This window comes from Onychomys torridus, chromosome 5 (genome assembly GCF_903995425.1).
Source record: "Onychomys torridus chromosome 5, mOncTor1.1, whole genome shotgun sequence".
In the NCBI taxonomy this organism is placed as follows: Eukaryota; Metazoa; Chordata; class Mammalia; order Rodentia; family Cricetidae; genus Onychomys; species Onychomys torridus.
The window spans coordinates 54,814,747-54,827,442 of record NC_050447.1 but is presented as its reverse complement, the minus strand read 5'-3'; the positions used below and the strand labels follow the sequence as shown (position 1 = coordinate 54,827,442).

General features: G+C 40.1%; 1 protein-coding gene across 4 annotated transcripts in view; it reads right to left on the bottom strand.

Moving 5' to 3' along the window:
* The window catches only part of Tbce (tubulin folding cofactor E), a 41,525-nt gene that overhangs the window by 26,820 nt on the left and 2,009 nt on the right, over window positions 1-12,696 (bottom strand). For all 4 annotated transcript variants that reach the window (XR_004944949.1, XM_036186879.1, XM_036186878.1 and 1 more), the window contains exon 2: window positions 5,453-5,583. Coding sequence is in view for 3 of the 4 variants with exons in the window: in XM_036186879.1 (XP_036042772.1) it covers window positions 5,453-5,552 (100 nt within the window). In the remaining variant the exon portion in view is untranslated. The remainder of the gene's footprint in view (window positions 1-5,452; window positions 5,584-12,696) is intronic.

The following is a 12,696-nucleotide window of genomic DNA, read 5'->3' as shown; positions in this document are numbered from 1 at the left end:
TGTGAGTACCTGCATGTATGTATACCATGTGCCTAATGCCCAAGGTATTCAAGAAGAGAGCATTGGATCCCCTTGAAAATGGAGTAACAGATAGCTGGGTCACCATGTAGGTGCTGGGAACCACACCTGGGTCCTCTGCAAGAGCAGCAAATGCTCTTAACCACTGAGCCAGTTTCTCTCTAGTCCCAAGAAACTGTTTTAAACAAGGTAGAAGATAAAAACCAACACCTCAGGTTATCCTCTGACCTCCATATGCATACTATGGCATGCCCTCATACACACAGATTAAAATGATGTATTTTATCCTATTGGTATATTTACAAAAATCTTCAGTATGTTCTCTGATCACAATCTCTAAGGATTCTGTGAGCCTATAACAAAATGTTAATTAGAAAATTGTCAAAAGGCTAGGTGTGGTGGCTCAAGCCTATAATCTAGTACAGGCAAGAGGATCACTCCAAGCTCAAGGCCAGCCTGAACTACATAGCTAAAATAAAAGAAATCAGGCCAGAGAAATGGATCAGTGGTTAAAAGCACAGGCTGCTCTTGCAGAAGACCCAGGTTCAGCTCTCAGAACCCACATGGCAGCTCACAACTGTCTAGAACTCTAGTTCCAATGGATCTGGCATCCTTTTCTGTCCTCTGCAGGTACTGTGCATATGTAATACACATACATATAATGCAGGCAAAACACACACAAAATAAAATTTTTTAAATTCTCATATATTTAGAAATTAAGCAGCGTTATTTTAAATTTCTTTAAGTTACAAAAGAAATCACAAAACAAATTAGAAAAATATTTTGAAAAGACTGGGTAACTCAGTAGTCAAAACAGCCAAGTGGGCATGGATTACAAACTAATTCCAGCCTTGAAGGTGTGAAGAAAGCAAACTGACTAGCAAGACCAGCCATATAGGAGCACTCTGTGTGAAGGAGACCCTGCTTTGATGAGTAAAGTCAGAGAACCATTAAGGATGAGTCCCTATACCAACCTTGGGCCTGAGGCTAAATTTAAAAGTAACAGACTGATTTTTTTTGGTGGAGAATAACACAGGGGTAGAAGGGTTGTGGAATCTTCCTCTACAGTTTAAGATTACTGGTAAAGCCAGGCGTGTGGCAGGAGAGGTCTTTCATGGAAGCCCTAAGCTAAAGTAAAGCCTGGATTTGTGTTGGAGATGTCAGAGCCATAGGATGTCTGCCAGGGAGAGCTGCAGATAGGGAATAGAACCAGCAAAAGAGAAAAAAGGACATTACAGGTAGCAAAGCCTTTTGACAACAGACTTGGAGCCATAGTATTTAGTTTTCCCTGTTGGATTTTAGTATTCCCTAATTATGACTCCATTCCAAAATTTTATTTTAGTAATATACATTCTGTGCCACTGTATGTTGTAAGTATGTTATCTGCTTTTGGATTTACAGAAGGTTACCATTAAAGAGACTGCCCTGAGTCTCAGAATGAGATTTTTAGACTTTTAAACAGCACTGAGACAAAGACAAAGGTGACTTCTGAAATAGAACTAAATGCATTTTGCATTATTTATTGCCACAAGCCTATGGGGGCCAGGAGGTAAAATGTGGGTGTGAATGAGAATGGCCCCCACAGGCCCATATGTTGAATACTCGGTTCCTATTGGTGAAATTGTTTGAGAAGGATTAGAAGATGTGTCACTGGGGGTGGGTTCTGAGGTTTCAAAAGACATGCCATTCTCAGTGTATGCTCTCTTTCTGCCTCCTGCTTTACCATTCAGATATGAGTTCTCAGCTGTTCCCACCACCATGCCTTTACTCTGCCATCATGGACTCTAACCCTCTAAAACTGTAAGCCCAATTAAGTGCTTTATTTTGTTGAAATAATAAATAAAACAAACAACAACAAGAAAACAAAAAACAGATGAGGAACTCGGAATGAAGTTCAGTTGGAAGAGTGCTTGCTTGCCCAGTATACATGAAGCTCTGGGTTCAATGCCCAGCACAGCTTAAACTGGGTGTGGTAGTTCATGCTTGTAACCCCAGCATTCAGATTAGGAATTCAAGGCCAGCCTGGGCTACACTAGAGCCTTTCTTTAAAAAAAAAAACAAACAAACAAAAACAAAAACAAAAAAGAGCACCAGACCATGAAAAGATAAGGACACAGGGGAACCTAAATGGAAATCGCAATGGCAGACAAGGTAGTCTGACAATTATGAGAGAAAATGGAAAAGGAAAACTATGGAAAAGGGCCAGTAGCTACAGGAGCTCTAGGGGATACACAGCTGGTACACAAAGCATTTGGGATTTGGGGAACAATGGGAGACATAAGTCAGACATCTGTGACTAAACTATACAATAAATAATACCAAGCACAGACCCCAAGGTAAACTAAGCATGAGAGTGATGCCATTTGTAGACACAGTGATTATTAACATTCAAATACACACACCACTACAAATGAAGGAGGTAAAACAGGTGGTTATTTTTACTCTTTGCTCTTTGGGGGCCTGCCACCCAGCTCTTAAATAAATACATGGAAACTTATTCTTACTTATGAATGCCCAGTCTTAGTTCAGCTTGTTTCTAGCCAACTTTTCTTAACTAAATTTATCCTGTCTACCTTTTGCCTCTTAGTCTATGTATATATCTTGCTTTCCTTCCTGCCCTGTGGCTGGCTGGGTGGCTGGCCTCTGGCATCCTCATGTCCTTGTTTTGTGCCTCCCATTCTTCGTTTCTCTAGATTTCTCTTCCCATTCATTCTCTCTGTATGGCAGCCCCGCCTATTTATCCTGCCTAGCTATTGACCGTTCAGTGCTTTATTACACCATATAATACCAATCAGGTGTTTTAGGCAGACAAAGTAACACAGCTTTACCGAGTTAAACAAATGCAACATAAATGAATGCAACTCATCTTTGCATCATTAGACAAATATTCCACAGCATAAACAAATGTAACACATCCTCAACTAATATTCTACAACAAGGTAACACTCAAGGAGGTTGTGCACATACAGATAAGAAGTATTTGGGAGCTTGCCAATTTTTCCCCTCAATTCTGCTGTGGACTTAAAACTGCTTTAAAAAATGAAATCTAGAAGCTAGGCATGTCTAGGCTGGCCAGAAGGTTCTGTGGGCCAGGATGATTGCCACTAAGCCTGATAGGCCTGTGTGGAATCCTTGGGAATAAGGAGATGAGAGGGATCAAGATGCATGATGTGAAAGACATAAAGAATAAAAGAAAGTTTAAAAAAATTAAAGAGCCGAGGACATGGCTCAGTGGCAGAGCATGTGCCTACCATGTCCAAGGCCCTGGGCTTAACCCACAGTAGAGAACAAAAATTAGAAATTATCAAATCAGCTAGGCGGTGGTGGTGCACGCCTGTAATCCCAGCACTCGGGAGGCAGAGGCCAGCCTGGTCTACAGAGCTAGTCCAGGACAGGCACCAAAATTACAGAGAAACCTTGTCTCGAAAAACAAAAACAAAAAACAAACAAACAAACAAAAAAAATTGATACTTTAGCTGTTTCTGCCATCTCCTAGAACATATTTCACTGACATCCCTCTTGTAGGATCTGTTCACCCCACATAGGCACTCACAACTGATCAAAGAAACAACTCTACCCTAGTCTATCTGGTGAACCTATAAGTTTAACTGGGGTGACTTACAGGCACAGTAGCCACTAAAAGCCAACTCCAACAACTGGAAAGCATCTACTCCCAGGAAGAGGTGTAGCTCTGGGTAATGCCCCCTCCCCAATGTCCCCATAGGTTCCTATTCTGTACTGGTCACAGCTGCTGAATGTTCAAGAGGGAACTAGTATATCATGCCTGGAGGACAGCATTCCACAACAGCAAAGTATGTCAGGTGCTACACTCAAATTCATATACTCCTATCAGCTCTGATACAAGGATAAAGTTAAAAAAAATTAAATGAGGTCAGGTAGTGGTGGCGCACGCCTTTAATCCTAGCACTCGGGAGGCAGAGGCAGGTGGATCTCTATGAGTTTGAGGCCTGCCTGGGCTACAGAGTGAGTTCCAGGAAAGGAGCAAAGCTACACAGAGAAACCCTGTCTTGAAAAAAAACAGAACCAAAACAAAACAAAACAAAACAAACAAAACAAAACAAAACCCCATTAACATAAGCTGAAAGCTAAGGAATAGTGCTGTCCATGACATATATAGGGATTTACCACCAAACCTCACTGAGTCAGTTCTGACTCTTTTAAGGTGTGTTACTGTAATGAAACTTACATTTAAAAACAAAAAAACATCAAAAACCTGTAACAAACAATGCCCGCTAGGTGTGATGGGGCAGGACAACAAGAATATGAGATCAGCCTGGGCTACAGAGTGAGAACTTGTCTCAAAAACAAAACCACAGCTGGGCAGTGGTGGCACATACCTTTAATCATAGCATTCAAAAAGCAGAGGCAAGTGGATCTCTGAGTTTGAGGCCAGCTTGGTCTATAAAGAGAGTTCTAGGACAGCCTTAGTTTAAAAAAGAAAATACAGGGGCTGGAGAGATGGCTCAGAGGTTAAGAGCACTGGCTGCTCTTCCAGAGATCCCTAGTTCAATTCCAAGCACCCACATGGTGGCTCACAACCATCTGTAATGAGATCTGGTGCCCTCTTCTGGTGTGCAGACATAATGCAGGCAAAATACTGTATACATAATAAATAAATTAATCTTAAAAAAAAAAATCCAGCTACACAGAGAAACCCTGTCTCAAAAAAAAAAAAAAAAAAAAAAAAAAAAAAAAAAAAAAAAGAAAAGAAAATCCATTTTAGGTTGATATTTAGGAGCCTACAATATGCCATCTTGATACACGTCATTAATTTATTATTCAACAGTTTATACAATATATATATATTTATCCAATATATATGTATGTATGCACGTATTATTTCTTTGTAAATCAACAAAAATGAGCAATACACAAAGTTCTATTTGTCCAAAATGCAATTATATTATCCACATAAGTATATACCCATGCATATACACAAACACATACAACATGGGGAGGAGAAGCATTCAAATAACTTTTTGAATTATGAAAATTCAAGACTATTGGTTGGTTGAAGTTTGTTCAGAAAATATTTTAAAGTTGATTTAGTATAAGAAACACTACAATCAAGTAGCATATGATTAAGAAAGCTGTACATATCATATACATATACAATTCAATGTCACCCAAATAAAACTATGTGTCTTCTAATTGGCTGGCAACTTCCTTAAAACTGGATTCTTTATTTTCTTTATTTATTGGCAATAGCGTCTCACTGTGTTGCTCCACTTGGCTTGGAATTTGCCATGTAGAACAGGTTGGCCTGGAACTCAAGAAATCTAACTGCCTCTGACTCTGACTGCTGGGATTAAAGGCATGTGCCACCATACCCAGTTCAAAACTGGTGTGATAAAGCATTACTGAGAGGCTTCGATGGACCTGACTGAAAGATGTACACAGTATCATAGCTTACCTGCCACAGGAGGAACATCACCACAAAAGCGCACTGTTGCAAATTCTCCATTAACTTCAACTCTTCTACCAATGACATCTAATGGCAAAATGTCACTCATTATAAGACATCAGGAACCCAAAACACGAGATCTAGGAAGGAAAACATGAAAACCTGACGAGAACTTAATAAGCAAAATTTGTAGCCTAGGCTGGCCTCCAGGGTTTAAACTTAAGAGCAAATCCTCCTGCCTAAACTGCTTAAGTGCTGAGATAACAGATGTGAGGCACCACACCCAGCCAAAGTTTCCTTACAAGTTTTTTCCCCCATGGGGATTGAAGAAATGATTTACTGTGTAAGACGATTGCTACGCACACATGAAGACCTGAGTTTAGATCCCTAGAAAAAGCCAAGTGTGACAATGTGCACCTGTAATTCCAAAGCTGGGAAGAAGAGACAAGAGGATGCTTGGGACTTGTTGGTTAGCTAGTTTTTTGTTTTGTTTTGTTTTGTTTTGTTTTAATAAGATCTTTATTGACAGATAATTCACATAGTATACATTTTCCTGTTTGTACAATTTGATAGACTTTAGTCCAACATCCTCATAGGCCCATGACACCATCACCACTTCCTGTTTTAGAACATCGCTGTCTTCAATTTCTTTCTTTCCTTTTTTTTTTTTTTTTTTTTTTTGAGTGCCGAATGCCATTTATTGAAGGAGGGAGGTCTTAAATACATGCTTACAGCACAAGGGGAGAACCCCAGAGGGCAGAAGTTGGCTTCCGATGTTTTACAATCTTGCATCTAAGCTGTTAATGCCCAATATGCAGGATACACAGACAAGGAACTTCCCTTAAGCATTCAGGAGGTTGGAATCTTGCAGGGAATTAGCATAGGGAGGATATCAAGGTCAAGGTCAGCAAGCAAGGCAACAGTTACCCAAAATGGGGGCTAGGGCCCTATAGGTCCCCCGCTTTTGACAACCGGTGAACTCCATGTTTTGTGATCAACCCTGCCTCAAGAGACAAGGTGGAGAATGATGGATAAGACAGACACTGAGTAGACCTCTACCCTCCATGGGCACATACACGAATGTGCGCACACACACAATATTAAAGAACAATGGTTGCAGCTGGCAATCTAGCTGAGTTGGTAACATGCTTACCTAGAAGTCACAAAGCAGAGTGGCTCATATGTTTAATCCTAGTAGTCAGAGGCCAACCAGGGATATATAAAACCCTATCTTAGGAAAGAATAACAAAAAAACCCGAACAACTCAAGTTTTAGGTGTGGTAAGACAGGATCATGTAACCCAGGCTGGCCTCAAACTCACTATGTAGTTAGGGATGGGTCTTGAACTGATGATTCTCCTGCCCCAGCTCCCAAAATGCTAGAATTACAAACATGTGCCATGCCCAGCTTGGCTATAACTTCTTTCAAACTTTGACCTTTTGGAAATAAACACTGAACTATTTAGAGTTTCAAAAGCCATGTTTTAGGTGTCCCAGTAGCAGTGCAGGCAATCCACAGAATGAAAGAGGGATAATGATGAGAAGAGTGTGGATTTTATGTTTAGAACCAACATTTGGGAGAATAACTAAATAGAAATGGTCAAACAGAAAATTAGGAGCCTTGGTTGGTTTGTTTTTTGCTTTGGGTAGATGGTGGTACTCTAAGGCACTGCAACTTCTAAGATACACGTAAAAGTCCCTGTACTACAATGGAATCTTTAGCAATGAAAAGGAAAATAAGTCATCACAGAACTCAACACATGGGGCAAGTAAAAGCAGCATAGACAATTTGAGGAGACTGAGCAGTTACTAGGAACTAGACTGGGCTACTTATGTTTTAGGAAACAGATATATGGATAGGCCAAGGCAGAGCCCTGCTCATAAGTCTATGCCCTGAAGCAAAGTTCTAGTCCTTGAGTAAGATGCCAGTAGAACTCCATTGCTAGAATTCCACAAGCTGGAGAGCAGGGTGTTATCTTGCCAGAAACTCAGAGTCCTGCTATCAGTCTGGGACTGCTGAGCCAAAGGGAATATGCATTTAAAATTTTGGTAGCTGGTATCAAATGTCCTTTTATAATGGTTGTTCCAATATATACAGCCCTATCAGGAGTATATGAGCCCTTCTATCCTAACAACCTTGCCTTCACAGAACATCAACAAACTTATACCAGTCTATATTTTTTGTTTGTTTTGTAGTTTATGGTGGGGATCAAATCCAAGACCTGAGGCATGCTAGGCAAGGGCTCTACTACTGAGAGAGATCTGTAAAACATGTACTTCACCTATATCCAGTTGTAACAGAAGGTGAGCATCCAATACCTTGGATTTACTTTTCTCTAGACTTTCATACCTTGCTCTCCTTTCCTTTTGACTTCCTGTTTTAGCTGATTTTTTGTTTTGTTTTGTTTGTGAGTTCCCCCCCCCCCCCCCAAGACAGGGTTTCTCTGTGTCCTGGCTGTCCTGGAACTCGCTCTGACTGGCCTGGAATTCACAGAAATCTGCCTGCCTCTGCCTCTCAAGTGTTGGGACTAAAGTCGTGTGCCACCACCACCAGGCCTGGTTTTTTTGTTTGTTTTTGGAGACAGAGTCTCTAGGAAAGCTCATGCTGGCCTTAAACTCATTTTGTAGCTGAAGATGACCTTGAACTTCCAATCTTTCTGCTATCACCTTCCCAGTGCTGGGATCAGACTTGTATAGGTTTATATGGTAGCAGGGACGGAATCCAGGGTTTTGTGCCTGTTAGACGAGCACTATATTCATTCACTCAGCCACCATCCCTAAGTCCCCTTGTTTGCTATTCAGATGCACTTTCACTATGTTGTCCAAGCTGGCCTTGAACTCACAACTCTTTTGCTTCAGTCGTCCAAAATACTATGTACCACCATACTCAGCAGTTTCTTATTGCTCTTGATGATGAAGTGACTACAGCTCCTCAAAACAATTTGCAAAGAATTGAAAGCATGGAGTCAAGAACTATCTGCACAAATGTATTTGTAATTGCATTATTTACTAACAGACAAAAGATGGAGAAAGAAAGCTAAGTGTTCATTAGAATAAAGACTATGGTAAAAAATGTTGTGATATTCACCAGATAAGAATGCTGAGACATGGGTTTAAGGCAACATAAAGTCTTTAATAGTCGGCCATAGACTATACTGGGTGTTTGAGATCCCAGTGTAGCCCCGAACCTTTCTAAGGATGAGCTTTTAAGCACAAAAACCATGTTCTGGATTGACATACTTCAGTTAACAAGAACAGTTAGCCGGAAGTGGAACTATAGAGGCTACAAAGTAAGGTTAGTACATTTAGAGACTTTCCTAAACTATGGATTTTAGTAATTAGGCCTTTGTTTTCCTTTTTGGCAGGTGGTGTTGTCTACTTGTTGAGTTTTACATCTTGAATGGCACTTCCATCATGGAGTCAGTTGTGCTAAGGGGCCTGTTTTAATACACCAAATGTATTATTCAATCTTAAAGACAGACACCAAGTGATCGATCCTCCTCCTACGAAGTATCTAGGCTTGTCAAACTCAAAAAGACAGCTGTGTGTGGTAGTGAATGCCTCTAATTCTACACTTGAGAGTCAATCTCTACAAGTTTGAGGTCAGCCTGGTCTACATTGCAAATCCCAGGCCATCTATGGATATATACTGAGAACCTGTCTTAAAAATTTTTTTTAAATAATTTTCCCTGATGAGGACAGAAAGTATAATAGTGGATACTATGCTCTTCCAGAGAAGGGGACTGGAAATAGTTATCTAAGACTAACAGTTTCAGTTTTGCAGATGTTAGGAGAGTTCTGGAGTTGGACAGCAGTGTTGGTTATATTGTGAATGTACTTAACACTACTAACTTTATATACTTAAAATTGCTAAGATGGTAAATTTTCTACAGTATATATTTTGCAATTTAAAAGGTCATTTCAGCTGGGCAGTGGTGGCACATGCCTTTAATCCCAGCACTCAGAAGCCAGAGGCAGAAGTCTGGTCTATAGAGCTACTTCTAGGACAGCCAGCCCTCACAGAGAAACCCTGTTTCAACAACAACAAAGTAATTTCAGTGAGATGGCTCAGCAAATAAAGGCACTTACATCAAGCCTGAGTTTAATCCCCAGGACCCACATTGTAGAAAGAGAGACCCTACTCCTGCAAGTTGTCCTCTGACTTTCACATATACTCCTTGGCATGCCCCTCCTTCATTCCCACATACACAAATATATGAAATAAAATACTTTTTAAATAAAAAAGAAAATGGGTTGGGGATATCGCTCAGTTGGTAAGACTGCTTACCTTAGCATGCTTGAAGCTCTGGTGTTTGATCCTTAGCACTGCATAAATCAAGTGTGGTGGTATACTCTCATAATCTCAGGACTCAAAAATGGAGACAGAGGATCAAGGCTACCTCAACTACATAATAAATCTGAGGTTAGCCTGGGAATACCACAGAACATGTCTAAATAGATATATAAATAAAATGTCAAACTATGATGTTTTCATTTTCTTACAGTATCTACTTTTTTCCCCCCCAGAGCTGAGGACCGAACCCAGGGCCTTGCTTGCGCTTGCTAGGCAAGCGCTCTACCACTGAGCTAAATCCCCAACCCCAGTATCTACTTTCTAAATAACATTCATTTCATATTTAATTTGTCTATCATATTTCTAATTGTACCTCCTACACATATTCCTAGCAAAATGCTAAGACAGGAAAAATGTCATATGAGCCTAGATGTGCTAAATCTAAATATATATCCTATATATATTCTTTTAAAATGCATAATAGAGCTGGAGAGATGGCTCAGAGGTTATGAGCACTGGCTATTCTTCCAGAGGTCCTGAGTTCAATTCCCGGCACCCACATGGTGGCTCCTAACCATCTGTAATGAGATTTGGCTCCTTCTTCTGGCCTGCAGAGATACATGCAAATAGAACACTGTCTACATAATAAATTTTAAAGATGCATAATAAAATTTTAATAAATTAAACACCAACACAGACACACACAGACCCCAGAAAACAGTTCTAACTACTAACTCTATTGACAGGCAGAGGCAGACAGATCTCTCTCTGTGAATTGAGGCTAGCCTGGTCTACAAAGTGAGTTCCAGGATAGCCAGGGCTGCTACACAGAGAAACCCTGTCTCAGAAAACCAAAAAAAGGGAAAAAAAATAGACAAAAGAAAAACAAAGGCACTCATATCATATAAAAAAATTTAATGCTGAGATGATCCAGGAAGGTTGCTGAAAATCAGCAACTTTAAGGTTTAAAAAAGAAAAGTTCACAGTGTATTAGATTTGAAGGAAGAATGTACAGTAAAATTAAAAGTTAATCATAGTAAGAAAATTAAATTAAAATTAACAAGTAGCTGGAGAAAAGTGAAAAGAGAAAATAAATTAAAAAAGGGCAAGAAAGTACAATGTGCTGGGCTGAGAGATGGCTAAATGGATAAAGTACTTGCCATTCAAGCATGAGCACAGGATTTTGGATTCCCAGAACCCATCTAAGTGCTGGGCATGTGTAATCCCAGCATTTTAGGAGGCAGAGACCGGATCCTTGGGGCAAGCTGGCTAGCTACATTAAAAGGAATTGGTGAGCTCCAGGTTCAGCAAGAGAGATTGCCTCAATAAATAAAATAGCGAGCTCAAGGAAGACACCCAATGTCAACTTCATGCCTCCATATGCACTCATGTGTATGTGCATCTGCACCACACATATGCCCCACCCTGAGTGTACAAACATGCATACACTCATACAAATAAAGTACAAACTATTGGGTAGAAGTTGTAGTTCCCTGGCAGACTGTGTAAGCAAATATAGTATGGTAAAAAAAGTCCAAATACCTTCATTCAACAATTAAGAGCATCTTTTAAGGGGCTGGAGAGATGGCTCAGTGGTTAAGAGCAATGACTGTTCTTCCAGAAGACCCGGATTCAATTCCCAGCACCCAAATGGCAGCTCACAACCTGAAGGCAAAACGCTGGTGCACATAAAATAAAAAATAAGGGTTGGGGATTTAGCTCAGTGGTAGAGCGTTTGCCTAGCAAACGCAAGGCCCTGGGTTTGATCCTCAGCTAAAAAAAAAAGAGTGTCTATTAAAAGTCAGATGTTGTTCTGGGTACTAAGTGCACAGCAGAAAAATACCTGCCCTCTAGAAGCTTCTATCTTTGTGATGAGAAACACAATAAACCAGATAACTGGGTAAATCACATGATACGAAAAAGGACAAGAAGCACAGTTAAAGATGGAAGAAAGTTGGTTAAGGAAGGTAGTATTGCAAAAAACAGATGGAGAGGTAAGGGATTGAAGCATATGACCATAAAGAAGAACATACAGACAAAGAACAGCAGTTTTGAGTATCTTAGAAGCTAGGATGTGTTTGAGGCCAGATAATGGAGCAATAAGGTAGTTATTAAACAACAGATCAGAGATGATGCAGGGCCAGGTCATTTAGAACTCTGGAGGCCACTTAAAAAAACTTGTCTGCAGAGTGGAACAACAGTACTTAGTAGAGTTTTTGTTTTTTTGTTTGTTCATTTTTTTTTTTTTTTTTTAAAGGAAAGAGATTATCTTACTTTCCTAAAAAGATCCCTCTAGATTCTGTGATGCAAACTGACTAGAAGAAAAACTGTGACTAGTAGTTAGGGAGCAATAATCCTGTGAGAGATAATGCAGTTTTTAATAGGTGAATGTTAAGAAGGGGCTTGAAGATCTGGACTATTTTGACCACTGGGGGATTTGCTGATATGGATATATGAAAATGCTGAGTCAGAATGACTTCAAAGGTTAGGGTCCAAACAAATGTCTCAGTACACAATTACTGTAAATACATCTGCAAGTCACAAGGCAAAGTACTGGCAGACCCCCACAAGCCTGTAATCCCACCTACTCTGGAAGCTGAGGTAGAAGAGTCAGACAATCACAGCCAGTAAAGACAAGACCCTGCCAGGGCTGGGTGTAGCTCAGTCAGTGGTAGAGTATTTATTAGCCTAGTACAAAAGAGGCCCCAGAAACAGGAAAAATGAATGAATAAATAAATAAATAAATAAGAAGAGGAGGAGGAGAAAATGAAGAAGAGGAGGAGAGGAAGTGTACTAGTTTCAGCACCAAGTTGCTTTCTGTGGTCTCCTTCACCAAAAGCAAGTAACCAAAGCTGGAGCAGGTTTCTCCTTCAACATCAAAAAAAAGAAGCCAACTTCCAGAGAAACGGATTCTTTTGCATTATGACCCAATTGTGAACAAATAAAAAGTCCTCTTCGCG